Genomic DNA, 20,893 nt, shown 5'->3' with positions numbered 1-20,893 from the left:
CTATATATGAAACTCACTTTTCGATGTTTCTGCGTATAAATGGAAATAAACGATGTATTATGAAAAGATTCCTACGGTTTCTTGCAACAAACGTCAGTAGTTCAATTTATAAATCATACACTACAAGCGTATGAAATCGAAGAACAAATTTAAAAATTATAAATCACCGAATAAAATACATAAATAATGCACTGGAATTACTTTCACCGTACGTGACCGTACCTCACATGCCCCACCGGGTAGAAAGCCGAGACACAGATTTCGATTCTCGTCTCTCAAGGTGAGACGATAGTGTTTTGTTTATGTTCATTGTGTCTCGCGCGATCGATGTTATGAGCTAATGCATAAGCCAAATACTTGAACAACCTGGTTTAAAGGTGAATGTGGCTTCTTTGTTGGATAAGCGACACTTCTATTGTTACCACCAACGCAAATAATTCCTCAGCAGCAAGAAAATATATAACGGTAGATAATTTAGCATCACACAGAAAAGCCATTGTTATGTATCGACTTGAATTATGTCCACAAATTCTGTGGAAATTCTCAGTCATGCTGACATGTTACGACATACGTACGTAGGCCAAATTCAGAGAAATGAAAGTTTAACTGTAAAGATATTGGACATATTTTTACTTTAACTTCCTAAAAATACTAAATAATTTACGTATTATTTTATTCCAAGTAACATTCAACTATTAACTCAATGAAACAGATTTGTTTACAAACTCATAGTCGCTCAGTTGACCAAGAAATTCATTGGTTTTTTTATATAGAACCCAAAGGTTTGTCACCGTGTTTATATGATCCCAACACGCCAATCTATCCTGAAGTCAGTCCAAATATTTATTTTGAGGATGCTGAAACACGTGGGAGGTTAATGAATAAAAATACTAGGACTTGTGGATGCCTAAATTTTAGAATTTTACCCAGTCCGATGACAATCTGGCCCGTCTCATCCCAAGTCCGAAGTTCATCTTCAGACATGTTAACTGTGCACCACCGAAGTTACACTTTATTATATTCCAGCCAGAACTAAAACCCATGCATTTACAATCATTAACACGCGTGCCATAAATGCTAGTATTTTAATGGCTGTAAGAACGTCGAAGGTTATTCTGCATTTAAGGAACGGTACAATGATATCTGATGCCAAGTTTATAGGGCGTTATCTATGTCTATTTTTGAAGGGGGGAGGGTTAGCTACAAAAAACTTCCGATTATGAAGTTGGTAGGATTTGTTCCTGGAGCCCAGCTGTGTCACGAACCACAAAAGACTTTTTTTGAAAAAAGAATTGTCCGAAAATCCCCAAAATGTTGCATATAACGTTTGACTGCTGTCATTTCAAACAACGCCACACCCAATCCCTGTCCACGGACTGGATTTGGGCTAAGGCCCTCAGGCCACACCCAGTCCCTTGCAGACCTCTAGATACACACACACACACTTCTAATAGGCATTTTAAATACTATTCTAACCGGTCAGAACAAGTTTCTACTTGCTTCAATATTTTGCATAACTAGCTATTAGCAAATTCGCGGCGCTAACGTTTTGACTCAAAATTTTAGTCTTAGAACCAGGGCTGTGGAGTCGGTATTAAAACATACGACTCCGGTACGGGTGGCGTGTGTACCAACTCCAACTCCAACTCCACAGCCCTGCTTAGAACCTTTTTTTTTCAGTACAGATCACTTCAACACGTCTGCAGAAACCACGTTCCATCATGACGACAGTATCCGTAATATATCGAGGGCATCATGCCACAAAAATGTCGTCCAAGTACTTGAATAATCGGAGATATATGATCCAAAATAAAAACAGCATGTATGCCAAGCCAGAATAGCGTAACGCTAATGCTGCTCTACACAGATACAAAAGTTATATTTGTGTCTGAACATTAATAGCGCACAAAAATCGCATCATTAAATTACTTTTACCACCATTAATATTGATAAATTTATTTGATTGATGTAAGTTTTGTGTATAAGACACAAAAGATTTTCAATTAATTCATTTTTCGAACCGGAGTAAGAATTTAGTTTTCCGTAAATCAGCCATTTTTTTTTACATAAGGCTTTGATCTTCTGGCATAATGACCTCGAAATCTTTTCAAACACACGTGAAATCACTTACCTTTTGAAATAAGTTGTACTGAATATACTGCACATGAAAATCCGGTTCCCAATCACATCGCACTTTACAAAATAATTAAAATATGCACAGCCATCACTGCATTGACAAGCACACCGTAGAGCACACGGAAGACTGGTCTGACGGCAACCACCCTCATACTTCAGGCACAATCGATAATTTCGATCGACTTCAGCCGGATGTCCACATTAAACAATTATCAGTTTTGTTGATAATGTGAACGCACAATCAATGGCATTGCCAACACAATATATCGACGAAGAAAATATTAGTAAGATTCAAAGCTGTCGATATTTATTGGCAAGGATGACAGTACTGCTTCGGCGATCATAGATGCACACTGAGACACCCTTGATTCAACAAATATTTTGTTGCCCGCACGACCTATTTACATAACCACGTCTGATACGTTTGGATAACCTGGCCTCCACATTTCATAAGCTACTTCTACATTTCACATAGTTTCATATAACCATCAGGGCATCACATTGTATAGAAGTGGCCATTGCATTCACAGACATCATTCAGAAATGATGTCACCTTCATGCCACGAGGTTTGGGAATGTGCACATAACATACCATAAACATTTGTCTTTTACTTACCGATTCCAAGAAATGATCAATGAATTCACTAAAGAAGTTAAGATTGGATGCTATTAATGTCACTTCTTAACCTAACCTAACCTAACCTAGAACTAATAAACTGCAATCAGTTACATAACCTGAAACAGTTTTAAATGATTTGTTAATTTTGATCAATAAATATGTTAAACAATAGCTCAGTTTTTCTATAACAAACAACAGAAACAATTAAACATAAAAAAGTGGGATTTATGTGGAATGTAAAATATCGAATATAAGGGGTAGTTTTGAAATTTGTTGGTAATTTAATGAGATGAATTCCTGTCAAACTTTAAACTGCCTACAAAGTATAAAAATAAGATCATGTAAAATCTGCAAATACATAAAAACATGGGAATGTAATGTAGTGTTTTGAAAACAGCTTTGGAAATTAAACTTTCCAAAATGATGGTCACAACATCATTACTTATTAGTTTGTAATGTCCATTTTTCCACATGTAACAGACCTCAAATTAAATGATGTTTTTATTAAACTTCACACGGTAGATCTACTCTAAATTTTTACAAACCATTCTGATTTTGGTAGTTTGCGTCATATTCATCGCCAAGCGTCTAAAATCACCCTACCACGCACCAAGCAGCTTTTATCTGCTCAGTTTAAAAGTCATTTCATATGTCAGGGCTTATAAACCTCAGTTATGACAACTGAAGAAGTTTTGTTCCAGCAATTTCCTGCCATCAGCTCCTTTCGCAAAACATTATTATATTGTATCCAATACAATGGAGTTTTACACTTCAAGCTGATGAGCTGACATTTCTATAAATTCTCAGATGTTACACGTTCATTTTTATCATAATAATACCTAAAATAATCATAAGACACAATTTGTATTTTTCATATTGAAAATTCACAATGATGTTAATATGTTTATAAATGTATTAAAAATATTAAATAAATATATCAATTTCAGAACGTCCCATCACTGTCATGGAATAAAGCCCATAACTGTCAGTAACAAAAACGTAACAAAAGCAATGTCTCAATGTGACGTTAATATATTCTTCCAGGAAATCTTTCGCCATCATCCACATTGCATCATCAACATCTGCTCTGTGAATACCATCTAAAAGTAGTTTAAGAAAAAATTAACAATACACAAATTACATCGCAAGACATATAAATATTAATACCCATCACACATTTTAATGCGAAGTACTATAAACAAACTTAATTACACATCAAATACACATATCTACACGTAGAAAGAAAGGAGACTGTGTATAAGGTCCAGGTCACCCTAATACAGCACATATAATATAGTTACAAAATAAAATGAGCATTACTTCAATTTTATACACAAGTTCTATCGATTACAATGTATGAATACAGCACAAGAATAAATAAATGCCCTATACTTGTTCCTATGCAGACAAAACAAACATATGATATTAAAATTAAGACTAGGCCTCCCTCATTATTCTATAATCTCACAGTATTTTAACCAATGTAATTCTTATGTAGAAGAGATTATTTATTATTGGTATGTAAATGTAATCAAAACTTGGTTGTAATAATCACATATATAGTACACTTGATACACAGCTCTAATAACCATCAGTGGTACACACCTAACCTCACATTCCATAACAGCACAATGACAAATTCTTTAATGCTATTTATTTCATAAGGACTCAATGCCAAAATTCCTCTGAACCATTCTAAAAATATTATACAGCATTACATCCACAAAGAAAATAGAGACCTAACCTCACATTCCATAACAGCACAATGACAAAATCATATTCTTTAATGATATTTAATTCATAAGGACTCAATGCCAAAATTCCTCTGAACCATTCTAAAAATATTATACAGCATTACATCCACAAAGAAAATAGAGACCTAACCTCACATTCCATAACAGCACAATGACAAAATCATATTCTTTAATGATATTTATTTCATAAGGACTCAAAGCCAAAATTCCTCTAAACCATTCTAAAAATATTATACAGCATTACATCCATTAAGAAAATAGAGCCTGATCTAACATTTCGGGTATATTAGTTTTCTAGCATTTCTTCCCAATTAAGCACCGAAGGAAACTGTTATAAATCAAATACCTTCCACAGTGGAATGAACTTGTTATAACTAGTAACTATATATCAAAGAAATCATCTTTATATGTAAATGTAATATTTACTAAACATAAGAAACTGATATTTTATAGATACATTTATGAAGTTTTGGGATAATTAATTATAATTTAATTTAGAAAGTATGTTACCGTTCATTGCATTTCAATGAACTGCTTTGTGACCAGTGTAATATGTGATTAACTACAGTTACATATTATATAGTTTAAGAAATCCTAACAGCAATTAAAATTACTTCTAATAACTTATTAGAGCCAGGATAGTAGAATGCCCCTCAACCTGGTTAAAGGTCACTATCATAAACACACCTCAACATTGTATAATGGATGCAATATTATTAGATGTTCTTTATACATTTTATGGTTTTTCTCTTACTAATGAATTGTTATGTTATGTTTAACAACACATAATGCTAGTAAATTTAAAATTATGATCAGAATTTAAAATAAATTATGTTTACACATAATTCAAAATAGAATACTTGATCATATTCAGCTCAAAAAAGTTTGAAGCAGATGACTAAACATGTTTTTGTGTTGTAATTCGCTCAAAACATATTCTAGCCTCTAATTTATAATCAGCTTCTTATTTTTTTGCCTTCTTAATATGTTCTACGCCCTCTTCAGAATAAATCATATTGTTTATAAGATATTCAGTAAGTGCATATGAAAATGTATTACTTAAACAAAACTTAATATCACTGTTTTGCTATTTATTAACCATCAGCATAAAACCACTCAACACGGACTCTTTGGTGTCATGTTATCCACTTCATGCTTTAAATGTTGCCAACTTAAAAGTTCAATGACACTGCCAATTTTGTGTTATAAATATTTGTCTGAGAACTTCTGAGAGAATTCAACGATTTTCACAAAAATGAATCAGACTTCAATAAAATAATGTATGTATTATGTGATCTGATCGGTAATCATTTATTCCTTTTTTTTTTAACAAAAATATAATATTTGGAACAAATCTAGAGGGTATAATCAAATAAACCACGCATAAGGAAAACCGTCTTGCCATTAATGTTCTATGCCTGTGAGTGACTCTGCGCAGTTCTCAACTTCTTCAATATATAATGTTAGAACAAATAAACAATGAAGATCATAAGATCAGACTATGTAAGCATATGAGAAAAGTAGTGGGAACAATATATCCCTATGGCACGATTCCATTGAGAGCAGCACAATTCACAAAAAGAAAGATCGATATCAAATCAACTTGTGATGTTTGCAGTAAAGCACATCCTCAACAGAAAATGCACTTTTAAGCAGTTCTGCACTAAGGACGGTGTTATATGTGGCAAATGAAAATGAGTACCACTATTTATGACTAGTATAAAATATGCAATCTCATTTGTGCCTGGGAAACTAATCTACAAGTTACAATATCATACAGTTCTTAAAATAACATTTACCAGACTATATAAGCTGTCCGTGAGTTGAATCCAGATACCTGAAAACACTTTAAGAGTTCTGTAAAATTGTTTTCTTGTATTTTGTCTAAATTATAAATAAAATCACCTGCTTCAGAAGTTGGATTCTGTTCCGATCCTATTTCACCTGAAGACAGACGCAAAATCGAGCTTTTAAAAATGTTACGATTTTATTTATTATTCAGACAGTGAACCAAGATCAAGAAACCGATTTTACGTATTACGATGCACCATCATCACAGACATTCCACCTTCGCTGCAAGAACTGTTATTACAATATTATTACAGATACAAAGCTTTAAAAATATTAATTTTTAAGTGTTTTCGAAATGATGCATTTTATCAAATATGTACAATGCAACAGCAAACATATAGAATTATTTTAAACACAAAGGATGAAAGAAAGAAAAAACACAAGTTAGACTTTGGAAAGTAATGGAAATTCCTATGCGACTTCCGGAAAGTGAAACTCGAGTTCTGACAGACATATGAAAACGGGATTTAATTTGCTGAAAAGGCATTTTTAAAATGTGTTGGAGGACGTACACATTTTAATAGGATGAAGAACGACGATGTTAGAAGATCCATATAGAATAAGAAATAAAATCATGCAGACAGAACATCAGGGCATATTAACAGAAGAGCGATTAAAAAACCCATTTTTCATTCCTGTTCATGAGGAATGACAGATATTGGCAGACCCAGTATATGTTGGACTGAAATTAGTTTCAGTGTGCGGCCTGAAATTTATCCTTAAAAAGCAGTGAAGCACAAATGACTGACCTCAACATAATCCTGTTTCATATTAGGGAAGTCCTGGGTTCAAATCTTGAACCAGACACTTTCTATCCCGACTTAGGTTTTTCATGGTTTCCCTCATTACCTCCAGGAAAATTCTGGAGAGCAGTACCTTAAATTTCTTCTCCCTTTCATAACCTTTCCAGTTCATTCTTCACTGAACATTCCATCAAATAGTATTACATACAGAAAAACTTCAAGAGTAACTTCAATAACTGGCTGTATGCATGCCCCTAAAATTTAAATCTAAAATTGCTGCCTCAGTTTAAGTTGTAAATTGAAAATAATATATTTGGGGAAAACATTTTTTTCGTGAGTAAGAAACCGCTAACAATGCAATGGTTAAATTGTACAGCGGTCGTATACAGAGACGGGTTTCGGTAAATTCTCTGCAGGCGTCCAGATAAGAATTTCCGGAAATTAAAAACAAAACGGTTACATAAGTGGAGCATCGCAACAGATGACTACGGCACCAAAAACATTCTAAATGTCGCTTCATTTAGTAAACGATGTCAGAAATATCCATTACCAAATTCCGGTTTCATTGCTCGACGTTTCGCGCTCGGACCCTCAACAACCGTTAACAAAAAGCTAAACGACTTCAGAGCACGAAACACGTGTACAAGAGACTCATTCTGGCTGACTTTATCCTTACTGTCTCTGTAGGGTAGACAGTTACTACGTCAAAAGAAATCATCATTTACATTTAATTTTAATTAACGATAATTTTACGAGTAATGTTATTTACATGCTCATGTACGTATTACAGACGCGTAGTATTTAAGCAACTTGTTTCTTTGAAAGGTATCAGATGTCACAAATTGTATAACTGCTAATTCTGCTCAGTCTTGCGCCAGAATATACGGAATAAAAATCAAATCCACGTGTTTCCTCACCTACGAAACGTGCACCTTCAAAAAATGGTTCGACTCTCTAATTCTTTACTGATACGTGTGAACCGAACACAGCCAGCGGATATTATTAACTTTCCATGGGTAAAATAATGTTTTTAGTTATGGTATATACAGAACACACAAAGCAGTGCTGCCAACGAGATTAAAGAGAACGTTACTTTACTCAATCCCTAGAAAATTCTGTCTTTCATTCACAATATTGTCACATTTTAAAATTATAACCATTAACCTTAAGGTCAACGTACAAGTAAAGTAATGTAGAAAACAATTCAGTGCTATTAAAATAAACAACTATCACGTGACTGTAGCCGACTTGTATCCACAAAAAAAAGTCCTCTTCTATCATTACAAAGCTTAAAAAATAATTTTGGTAGTGAAAAAGTTATGCGCGGACAGAATGCGGATTCTGAAATATAACTTTTTTTTTTTTTGTAATAATTTTATGTATTTGGCACGCAACTCAGTTTATCCGCCCGAAGGACTCGGGCATTAGGGAGCGAATATTAGCCGATCTGTTTTGGAGTCTGTTACGTTCCATACGACAGCCAAATTTTTAGCAGAAGAACGGTTCTGGAAGACAATTTAAAATATGTCCAAAAATATGTTTCAGTCATCTGATTTCAATTCACATCTATCAAGTTTGCTAAAGGCAGCTTCAGTTACAAGTTTATATTTTTTTAAAAAAAAAAACTTAGGGATGAAGAGAATTATCCTATTTCATACAATATCTATGTATATTATTTACATTCCTTATATATTACTTTCATTATTTAGCGTACACTACTCATTTTACGCTCTGACCTTAAGGATTAATGTCCCCTGTTCACACAAAAACAAAAATTACTCTCAAATGCTACAAACTTGAACTTTTAAGCATTTTACACTGAATGTGATACAAACAGGGGGGTTGGAGGGGGCAGGGACGAAGTAATACCACGCTATTATACCCTGTATAATAAAGCCGACGACGACGCCTGGATGCGTAATATGCGTAACGGATACAGACGCAACTACCGTGAAATTCACACGAGATCTGGAGAGTTGTGGCAACACTTGCAGGACGCACTGTCTTTCAGGGGCTGGTCCACCGTGACCAGCCTTACAGAATCAAGGCCCTGTACGCCATCCTCAATCTCACTCTCTTCCAGCAGTGGGACACCTGAAACACATTTCTCAGGTCTCTACAGCATCACAGCGTCTCATAGCTGCATCAGTCTTTCCATGGACCAGAGATTAACGTCGCGACGCGAGGAGCACAAGAAGCGATCACGTATCGTAACGAAGAGGGCGTAATTCTTAAGTGGCCCGTTCCACAGAAAATAAAAAGTTAGTTCCCTGAAATACCACAACCTAAGTTGCGGAGACTTGAAATAAAATGAAGACGGAACACATACAAGGAGATGGGCGGGAAATGTAGCAAGCACGGGGAGAGGGGAAGAGCCTAACGAATTTTAGTCGGGAAGTCTTAACGGAAGAGACCGCTCGCAAGACCTAGGCACAGATAAGAGAATAAGATCTTAACGAAACCAATTTCTTGAGAGACTGGGCAAATATCGGCTTCTCAAGAAGGACCCTGGTCCATGGAGCGACAGGATATTAAGAGTTATGATGAAATGTCTGGACTCCGATGGCATGACACCAACGCCAAATTCAATTAAAACCGGTCTGTTGTTTAAAAAGTTATTTAAATGGCAGAATCGCTCAGTTACGTTGCCAGTCTTTCTTACCCTCGGTGTTCAGCACAGAGCTGGTGTCAAAAGAAGCGAGGCTGCCACATATAGCGCGACAAGAAGCCGTCTGGGAGCCACTGCTACACGTGTGTGATGATACTGTGTCCAGCGTCACGTTAGTCGACACCTCGCTCGGAGTCATCGTGTCTGTCGACCCCATCGAGTCGCCTGCAGCCGACCCACTTCTCAGAGATGCAGTGTGCGAAGTACTGCATTGAGAACAAAGCATTTAGAAAAATTTTATGAACCCACAAGGAATGTAGAGTGTAACATAAAAACTAGACATAAATTCATATTTATATAGCTTATAGAGTAGTCAAATTAAGATAATAATAATAGGAATGACATGCATTGGAAGGGGAAACAGAGAATGCACACATAGTTTTCTGTAGAGGAACCTTTTGAAAAGTCTGAAGATATAGAAGGATAATATTACAATATGCTCATGCCGCGGTAAGAGCCAAGTCCTAAACGATAAGTAAATAAAACGCAATTTACATTAATTATTTTCAAATCAGGTCTATCGATGTTTTTTTAAAAAAAATACACAAATGTGATATGAAAACTGTGATTATCACCCTTATGCTAGAAGCGGTAAGCTCCTCTGAAACGTCCGTCAATACCAACAGGATAAAACGGTACTAGATGCCACAAAACAGCCATCTTCATTCTATAAACTGGTTATAAATTTTTGGGGTTTAAACGAATAATAGCTGTGATGCTATTTGAGTTCAAAGAACAAAACGAGGTGTGTTTATACGGGCCTTGAGGAGCGACGTAAAATTATCACAGAAAAGGCGAATCGTAATTTATGATACTGCGAGCACGTCACGTGCCAGAAACCACGTGATGACGTGTCCCGCCAGGAAGCGTTAATGGGCTGACACTGAACTACGCTTTAATGTTGTCCTGCGTTGTTTTTTAATCTTTCTCACATTCCGCGTCAGACAGAGAAGGCCAGAGAACGTTTTTGCTAACAATAATAAACTCACCTGTTGGTGCAAACAGACGAACAACAATCATACTACATTAAAAACACTTTATATGCTTACTCTCAGAATCCTTATGGACCCCTTTGGATCAGAAACGTAGTATGAGATGTAATCGGAATGAACTTCATCTTAATGCAAGCCACGAATCATGGGAACAAACCGGAACGGTTCGATTATCGAATAAGCTTTGGTTAGTAGTCGGCGCGATACAGAGAGATCGATAAGTCACGCAACATATTCCTGACACATGTTCCATTTGTCAAGAAATAAATTACATTGTAATAAAATAAAACAATGTTATACAAAGCGTTTCAAATGCCCATCGCGTTCACGGATTCATGCATTCACTGTTTTGGTCATGTCTGATGTAACCTGGTGAAGATTTTCTGTCACGAAAACTTTTCAGAAGACGCGATAATGTCGATCTCTTTCACAAAGAAGAATCCGAAAATGTATCCCTGCACCAATTCAGGTTAATTACGAACCAGAAGCTAGGTGTTCTTCAACAATGAACATTCGTTTCGCTTCTGACAAAGACGTCCTCCCACTTCGACTGCTGACAGGCAACTAAAGGACTTGCGCGAGCAAGTTACATCACGTGACCTGCGCGGAGTGAATTCTTGCATAATCACGATACTGAGTGTTTAATAATCCAATATAATTGTACTCAGCAAATATTTTAATGTGTTGCGTAACTACTCTGAACCGAACACACAGTTCACAAAGGCCAATATTCCAATGAACAACCCCCAGGGGACGCATCCACACCGCATTGGAACCTGAAACCGACTAGTTTAGACTCACCTGGATGACTGGCGGGTGACATGCGCAGTCTCTCCTCGAGTACGACGTCCCCCGGAACCCAACGCATTCCAATGGGGGCCCCTGTGGGAACGATACGGCATCAAACCCCCAGATGACGCGATCACACCACCACTATAACGCTCCCTTATAGCTTCCTCATAGCTTGGGAGCGATGACTGCAGAAGAATCAGTAAAAATACAAACATTTTTTCATAGTTACGTAATTAATATTCAAAAGACGTCAAGAGCTATAACTACAGGGTGATTAATAAATAGTGACAGGAAGTGGGGGAAAGCAGTCACAATCTAATTTACAGTACTATATCAACATTTGTGTGTAGTGACTGAGGAAAAGCATGACTTAAATCAATACAACCAGTCTCTGGGCTGAGAAGAAAATACTGGAAATCCTCACCATTCCTTTCTTTGAGTGAGAGACCAAACAACACCTTTAATATTATACAGATTTAAAATGACTTAAGATTTGATTTAAGTGACTAACAAGAACCTATTGTGTCAATATCTCACCTCGCCAAGCTGGGCATCATTTGCAATGAGGGCAACTCGGTCTGGGTCATAAACCAGCGGTGGGGTAGGGGCCCTCGGTGATGAGGGGGGCGCTCCCTGATCCCGGCGATGATGACGGACCACAAAGATACAAGTGCAAAACATAACGAGCGTAAGGCCAACTGCGGTTGTCAGGGTCACGAGAAGCATTATAGTGTCCACCAAGCCCAGCGGTTGAACCTTGCGGTCTGGACCATGAGCTGTCCAGTATACCTCTGGAATACACGACGATCTCTGTAATTCAATCAGGCCTAGAAACCTACGTCTGTAAACACCACATTCGTGGAGCCAAACACATTAAATCAGTAGCACAACACTCGAATTGTATTTAATAAAACCTGGTTTGAATATCAATCAGGATACCAATTATCACCATTTTGGTTTCTCCTGGTTTCCCCAAGTCCCTCCTCCATGACAGTACTTGAAAGAAGGCCATGATTCATCACCATTCTAAATAATTCTTTCCCAACTTTCCAGAAGGGCGTATTTCTCTCGAGCTGACAGGCAGAGTGCACACCCCAGCCTCTCCGAAAAAACAACTGAGGCCTGGAAAAAATTAAATTAAATTTACTACGAAATTTGAAATCATTCATCATCAAGTGGGACACTTGAAAATGACCGTTTAATTGGACGTGGTGTCATGTGGTCTCGTAGAAACTGACTGAAGTTTCGAAGGTGCTTACACCCTCCAACATCAGGACGATAAGATTCTTTTTTCCCTACTGAAAATGTCCATAAAATCGTAGTGTCTTATTATTTTATATTATTATTTAGTGTTCTGTCTGAGGACAGGTCCATATGAACAGGATCCTTCCATCCTTTTCTCGGACTGGGACCTGTTCATATACGTTCTTGGCAGATGATCCAGAAGTGGTTTGCCATTGCCTTCTTCTGTGTGTGAATGGAGTAATTGTTGGGATGCCACGGAGAAACCGGGGAAGCCCCCGGAGGAAAACTCCGTGTTGCCTAGATCACGGCCTTGCCCAACACAAGTTATAAATTCGGGCACCGCCGGGAATCGAACCCGAGACCCCAGGATTACAAGGCCAGCGTTCTAACCGCTAGACCACCTCATCTTATTATTATTTAGTGTTCTGTCTGACGATAGGTCCATATGAACAGGATCCTTCCATCCTTTTCTCGGACTGGGACCTGTTCATACACGTTCTTGGCAGATGATCCAGAAGTGGTTTGCCATTGCCTTCTTCTGTGTGTGAATGGAGTAATTGTTGGGATGCCACGGAGAAACCGGGGAAGCCCCCGGAGGAAAACTCCGTGTTGCCTAGATCACGGCCTTGCCCAACACAAATTATAAATTCGGGCACCGCCGGGAATCGAACCCGAGACCCCAGGATTACAAGGCCAGCGTTCTATACGTCGGTAGGTTCTACTTCCTAATAGTACAAGACGATTTCACATCACCACATTTCATTGCAACTAACGAGCGGACATTTGTTAACGGTGGACGTTGAGACGTTTGCGGTTTAAACTCGTTAATAATACTTCGTTCCTCATGACACGTGTACAGAAACGAAACCACACTAAAGCACCCCCGTGGGTTGTCTCTGGGGGGGGGGGGGGGTTACTGCACTCAGTCACGAGTGTGGCTAGAAAAGAAACAATTAATCTTCAGAAAATACCACCACAACGTCCGATCGTGACTTGAATGTGGCACGTGTGCCGATCAAAGTGGACCATGTCACCGGCTCGCCGGGTAGCTTGTACGTCTGGCGAATTAACATGTTCGCTTTTGTAAAACATGTCCATTGCGACACCACGTATAAATATGAATAAAATGGCAGGTCTACGCATTCAATTCCATACACGGCACGTAAAACTGAAGGGTTGAATGTAGACAAATACAGAGTGTGCCATTTAAAACTCAAACCAACAACAAATACGCCTACGTAGGCCTGCTACGGAACAGAAATTAAATCAGAAGCAGGTTCACCCCCCCCACCCCCCCGTGTAACCGATTCTCCCAAACTCCACGTCACATTCGAGTTAAGGTCACTCTAGTTCGCGCCAAAGATACGCGGGTACGAACATTACCTCACATCGAAATCGTTTGCTGATTTTCGTGAAACATCCGGCAATGTCAATATTTCTGATGGAATACAAAATAAAAAAATACACTGAGTGGTAACAAAATTTCTGGACTCTGGAAGTTTTTTTTTTGTCTGTGGAGTCGAAAAATGTCGACAGGCCTAAAGCTGCTCTGTAAGTTCTAACTAAAAAAAACTTCTAATGTTGAAGTCACCGAAGTTTACAATTACTCTTGTAGTTTGGATTGAGTTTTAAAATGAACACCCTGTATATCCCGAGGAAATTGAGCTTCGTAACAAACAAGGTTGGGAAAATTCAATGTATACCGTGCTATAATCAGCTTTTCACGTGCGTACTTTGCATTCTGAATTATCTTAGCTGTCGCAAATAGCTTCGATTGCTAAATAAACTTTAACGTGCATTGAGATTTGCAGTTCATAAGCAGCACTAACCATATCCGACCAGGTTATAAGGCGAATGACGTAATTTACCACTGACAAATAAGGTGATTACTGAAATTAATGTCTGGGAGTGACAGGAAGGACCCCATGTGGTAACAATGACTCGGTCTCGTGCTGTGTTCCACAACCGAGCACGTGCGCAAGACAGCTTACTCCCTTCTGAGCTATTCAGCCTTCTGCTTGGATAACGTAGTACAGCGAAAGCTGCCTACAACGGAACCCTACGTCCATCTGGTGTCGAATAATCGAGAACGGTACGGCGAAAAATTAGCTCCAAGAGCCAACAATCGACGTGGAACGAAGACAAATATAACTCTATCAAACGAGCAATCTCGTCACGCACTGTAGTCTCCGAGAATTTGTAACGAGAAACTGAAACAAACATTTCACTTCCTGCCTACATCCACTGGCGTTATAACTCGTGTTTTCCAATGGCGGGTGCCAATTGCCGCATGCGCAGAAGTGGAATTTTTTATAAGTTGGTAACTCTCGCTGAATGACTGTAATTCTTTCGAAATAATATACATTTATTGTTTCTTAAAAAATGTTAACGTAAGTAGACGTCTAAGAGACTGTATTAAAAGTTTTGAAAACACAAACTAAAGCTGCATAGTTGGTCCTTGAACAAAATGATTTTAAGATGTTCTTGAGGACTGATTCTGAAAGGGAATTTGCTGTAATTCTGAAAGTGGTACAAGAAAGTTCAAGTACTTACTTGGCTGGTCATCTGGACGACATTCCGGCAGGTTACTGGGCTCCCAGCAGCCACTGGGGGCACAAGTTAGCACGGGGTCTCCGTGCAGGACAAAGCCGGGCTGACACGTATAAGCCACTTCGCCATGTACGTGGTACCTCCCATTAGTAGCAGGACCAAACAAGGAACCGTGTTCAATGCTCGGAGGGGAAACGCATCCTTCAACAGCCACTGAAACCACAATTACGACAAACTGCTATCGCGCAAGTAACTTCATGGAGCAGCGTCCTTATTGACAATCTAATAGTCGCTCAGCCGATCAAGAAATTCCCATCTTGTTATTAAAACCTAAGTTTCATCACCGTGTCCACAAAAGCCCGCAATCGGTTTCCATACCGAGCAAAATAAACCCAGTCCACACATCATTTCCCTTTAATAATGTCATCCCATCTACGTCTAGATCTTCCAAGCTGTCTCTTACCCTTCAAGCTTACCAACCAAGACTTTGTACCCATCTGTCACCTCCCTCATTCCAAAAGGGGGCATAAAACAAAAATAATTATTGCGTCTGTATTTTTTACAGTCTTCCAGTGTAATAGCCTCCAAAGACGCTCCAGAAACCTTCGTGGTGCCATAGCCCTGTTTCAGCCCTCCTCGTTTTTCCTAAAAGGATTCTCCACACTGTTAATAGAGACTAATGACAGCGTACCTTGGATGAAAGATCAGACCATCAGAAAGCATCCACCTACGCAAAACACGATCCATATCTTGGGATGAATTCGAATCAGCGGCCCAAAGACCATTTGCGTCAAAGACCTCATGACCACCTGGAGTCGCCATAAAGTAACTTAAAATGTTTATAATCCTAATTCAACCACTAGAGTGTAAATAAGACTGACAACTTTAAGTAATGGTTTAAAATGACGTGTTTCTACCACTTACCCTGATGAAATATTTTACTGCACGCGCCTACCCCTATCGACTTTGGAACTAGAAACGCGAGTACATACAAATTGTCACCGCATTGATCCATATTCGAAAACAGCATACAATGGGAAATATTGCTTTAATTTGTTGATTTAACTATGCATTAATTCAATGAATGACAGAACTGGCAATTTTATACGAATATTACAAAAGTAACCGACCGTTGAAATCGACGGGAAATCAAAAGTAATAACACGAGAATTATACGTTTTATATCCAATTCTACAGGGAGTCATTTCCTACACGGCTCAGAGTAAAGGTCCAGATTGCAGTTCCTGGGTTGTGATGCTGTGTAGTCTCATAGGTGGGGGCCAAATCTTCGAAGGAACGCATCGCTGCCATCATCAGAGTTAAAAAATTAAAGCAAAATATATGAATGATTCTTTCCTAAAGTGACTGTTTTTTTCTCCCATAATTTATTGAACAACACATTTGTTTTTTGTTCACTAAATCCCATAATTAAAAGGGCACATTGCAAGCTAACGCTTAAAATCTTTTAAGAAGCAAACGCGCATAGCTCCGTGGATTCAACTGGACGCAATCACTTACATTTCCCCACATTTTTGTGTTTTTGCACAATGTTTCACAGTTCTGCTTCTCTCGGTCTCTGAATTACAGCTGTGGAAGCAGCGGAATGGTGACTATGCCACTGCGGAATAAAGAGCGATGTTTCCACCTACTGACATTCATCAGCGAATGAAAGTCACGTTCGCTGCTTTCTGAAGACATTTTCAGTGCCATGCATTCAGAAGTTACGCCTACTAGCACCACGTTGCAACACTGCAGAAAGCGAAGGCACATACTGTCCTGGATGTCGCACATTTTACTGAAAGTCCTCGCACCAGCGCACAAAGCACTGCAGATACCCCATCTAGTGCCGAGGTCAAGAAAGAGAGGAGCTATACCTCCGCTCACCCCAAGCCTTTACGGCACATAGCGGGACAAATTTTACTTTTACTCTGAAACGTTCTTCTCTTCAGAAAAAAATTACAGGCTCATGAGACCGCCATTCCACGCGTCTCCACGTCAACTTTCAATTCCTGAACCGAGGTACAGATTTTTGAGAAACTTCGAAAACTGAATCTGTACTTACGTCAAAAATTTTGTAGCAGTAATAAGCACATTCTGCATCATATTTACAACTGCAAGTAGTAATAAAAATTTAAATTCGGTGAAATAAAATAATATGTTTCTATGTGTACGAGCTGCTCACACTAAACCACAAGATAAATTACTGAATTATTAGCTTACATTAAAAATACAAAACCTGAAGTATAACAAAACTGTACGTAACTTATGTAAACTCTCCGAGTTCTGGCGACAACTCCTTATTTGTTTCAATACCGCTTTACATCAATACGCGTCATATTTCGAACAGAGCGCAGACTAATCTTTCGTCTGCTTGTAAATACGTACAGCACTTCGGGATGTCACCCTGCACGGCATGCCACGTGGAATGTATGCAGCGGAGCACGGAGACCTGGCAGGGAAAGCGGGGATCGCGGTACCCCGGTTCACACTGCAATTCCACCTCTGTTCCGGGAGCAGCCCTGTTCGCGTTCTGTCGACCCAGGATGGTGGCGACACGCGTGTGAGGAGTTGCAGGCAATGGTGGGCAGAACGCCTCTTTTGTCAATTCCTCGTCCTCTTCCATCTCTGAAAGAATCCAATAAGGAGAATCCGTTTAACATCACAATAAACACGACTGTTACAACCGGTTCATAACTTGTATAATTATTAGCAGCAATTTTTGTCACTTTTTGGGGCACGGAATTGCGGCACGACCAACATTTTGTAACGCGGTAATCAATGGGTCACTGTACAAACTTTACAAATGTGTTTCTTGCAACACTCCATATCATAATGCCCCATTTCATAGAAATAACATCCAAATTTGATTAAATTAAAGATGAATTCCTACAATGTGTCACAAATGCAAATCACATACATCAGTTTGTCTACGCAAGCCTTCGACATGATTTAATATCGGTCCTCAAATTAAGTAAAATTATTTAAATAGACCCAGTTACGACATAATGCATTCTTACCTGAGTTAGCGGGAGTGCAATGAGGGGGCAAGCGAGGGGACCAATCCCCTGACTCCAAGCACTGGAGGCTAGCCGGTCCTGTCAGGATATAACCGAGGTTACAGTTGTAATGGGCCCGTTGGCCGACACCTACACGCGCTATGGGATTCTCTTCTAGAGCGGATTCCAAAACATAGTAGCCGTGTGTAATTTCAGGGGGCATCTGGCAACCATCCGCAACTGTGACACAAGACAATGAAGACCAGCATTTCACAAGTTTGTAAACAAACAAACAAACATTCTGTCTTAAAGGCCCATTTTCCCCAAAGAAGATGAAAAAAGTTTATAATATCTGTGCCTACCACCAAGGGTTGCTGGTAGGTGAATGAAGCCGGCCTATCTCGTGAACAAAGTACAGTACGAATCGTGATAGTAAAGGCACAAAATTCTTCCATCATTTCTTGTTACACAATAAATATGAACGTTCATTAAGAAACACACAACTTAGAGGACATATGCTCTAACTAACGAACTCCATGGAGTAAAGTCTTTCTTGAGAAGCTAACAGTTGTTCAGCTAGTAAATAAATTCCCTGGTTTTTATGGAATCCAAAGGTGCATTACCATGTTCATAACAGCCTTCCACTGGCCCCTATCCTGATCCACATTAATCTAATCCACATCTTTTGACTCCTGTTTCTGTAAGATCCGTTTAACACTATCCTCCAAACTTTGCCTACGCTTTCCAACCAAAATTCTGTATGTATTTCTTATCTCTCCCATTCCCTGCCCATCTCTCTTTTTAGCTGCTTTAAAAAAATGAAGACCACTCACCACATCGACCTTGAGGACCCGTCCAGTATCCGTCCTTGCAGACACGAATCTTACTTCCAGGTGGGGACAAACGAAATCCCTCGCCACAACTATAAATGGCACGGGACCCTTGACGGTAGCTTTCTTCGCTGGCCAGTGTGCCTTCCAAACGCACTTCTGCATTACGCAAGAATAGTGGTGAAGGACAACCTGTAATAATTTTGAATACTGGTTACGATTTGTATGCTAGAGTTTTTTATTTAATTTCCAATGCATTTTATATTTAATTGATTTGTTACTTACACAGTAAAAAGACAATGAATTTATTGTGAGGCAATGAAAAGGTTCAACCAACATTCATTTTTGTGATACAAATTAATAACTGCGGTGAAACATGAAGAAATTGTACATATGACAAATACCACATACAAAAATATCGCAAGACTGTGGGCATGATTAGTACGCTACAAACAGCAAAGGTAAACAGTGTTCGTACCAGATAACCCAACACCCCGACTGCAGCTGTTAACCTGCAGACTGAATGTCAACAAATGACTGTAGTGAATAATGAATTTATATTAGTAGAAACTTATACCTCTTTCTGCATATTTTTATTTAGTTCAGAAAGAATTCGGTTACTAGAAATTGACTTACGTTTTGAACACTGTGGTTTCTGTATGTGTTCCCATTGGCCATCAACACACAAAATCTTGGGTGATCCAATCAGGTCATGCCCCGGTTGACATTCTATATGAAGAACCTGCTTGTCTCCAACAATCAGTTCTTGGATTATAACTCCCTTTCCAATATCACCGAAATCTGGACATCTGCTTGTGTTAATTACTGAAAATAAGTCATTTAATTATTCTAACAGACTAGACTATTACAATATCAAGCACAGTAATATTTATCTGAGTGTTAAGAAAATTAAATTTATAACAAATAATTCACCACAATATGTGCCTGGACTGAAAAACTCATATTGATAAAATGGTTCTGAAGTTAAGTGGAGCATGTTATGCAGTTAGGTTATGTTTCATGTCAGCAACACTGACACTCTCAAATCAGTTTATTTTGCCTATTTTCACTGTAGAATGAAGTATGGAATAGTTTCTGAAGGTAATTCATCTAACAGCAAAAGATATTCACTTTACAAAATAAAACTTAAAATAATGGGTGGTGTCAAACCTAGAAATTCATGTAGAAGTCTAGTTAAGAGATTAGCGATCTTGCTTCTTCCATGTGAATACAGTTCTCATTAATAAAAATGTTTTCACATATTGTATTTTTATGGCTTATTCCACATGCTATTGACATCTAACTTAAGGATTCAAGTAATGTGTTACCTTCAGTTGTATTCTTAATGAAGAACTCTGATGCATATAATTCACTGCAAATCACAAGCAAGAGAAAGAACGGTCCCAAACGGTTCATGGTAAATCGACTATAAAAGCTTCATTAATGAAAATAACCTTAATTACTATTTCTTCTGACAGTCCGATCTATACCACCATGTCAAATGGCCTTCAGATTTTCCTTGAACAGTTCAGCAGTTACTCACCAATACCTTCGTAAACTTGTCTTTAAACGTGTAAAAACATAACTGCGAAATAATTACACGGTTCGGTGTCGTAATGGAATTTAATACAAAGGTACAAAAAGTTCTAAAGCATTTTTAACGATTTAGAAAACATCTTTACACCTAGACTTTTTCCGCAATCATTATATTTGATCA

At 38.3% G+C, this 20,893-nt stretch overlaps 1 protein-coding gene across 2 annotated transcripts; it reads right to left on the bottom strand.

The window, feature by feature from the left end:
- Nucleotides 1–3,238: 3,238 nt before the first annotated feature.
- On the bottom strand, nt 3,239–20,874 carry LOC110831588 (uncharacterized). 2 transcript variants are annotated; one of them, XR_002543636.2, is made up of 11 exons: nt 20,505–20,874; nt 19,813–20,001; nt 19,180–19,368; nt 18,368–18,586; nt 17,736–17,975; nt 15,354–15,563; nt 12,093–12,346; nt 11,565–11,740; nt 9,766–9,977; nt 4,500–9,197; nt 3,239–4,365 (listed from the first exon to the last, which is right to left on the bottom strand). XR_002543636.2 is itself a non-coding variant. In XM_022067766.2 (10 exons), the coding sequence occupies exons 1-10, from the start codon at nt 20,590–20,592 to the stop codon at nt 9,061–9,063; spliced, it is 1,914 nt and encodes a 637-aa protein (XP_021923458.2). In that variant the 5' UTR covers nt 20,593–20,874; the 3' UTR covers nt 3,239–9,060. The 2 variants fall into 2 exon arrangements, 1 of the variants encoding a protein (XP_021923458.2); XM_022067766.2 differs by having other exon boundaries at nt 3,239–9,197.
- Nucleotides 20,875–20,893: the final 19 nt, after the last annotated feature.

This window comes from Zootermopsis nevadensis, unplaced genomic scaffold (assembly GCF_977971745.1).
Source record: "Zootermopsis nevadensis isolate Lab colony 2312 unplaced genomic scaffold, Znev_1.0 Znev_ptg000008l, whole genome shotgun sequence".
NCBI lineage: Eukaryota > Metazoa > Arthropoda > Insecta > Blattodea > Termopsidae > Zootermopsis > Zootermopsis nevadensis.
Note: the sequence above shows the minus strand (reverse complement) of the source record. Positions and strands in the feature narration are given on the sequence as shown.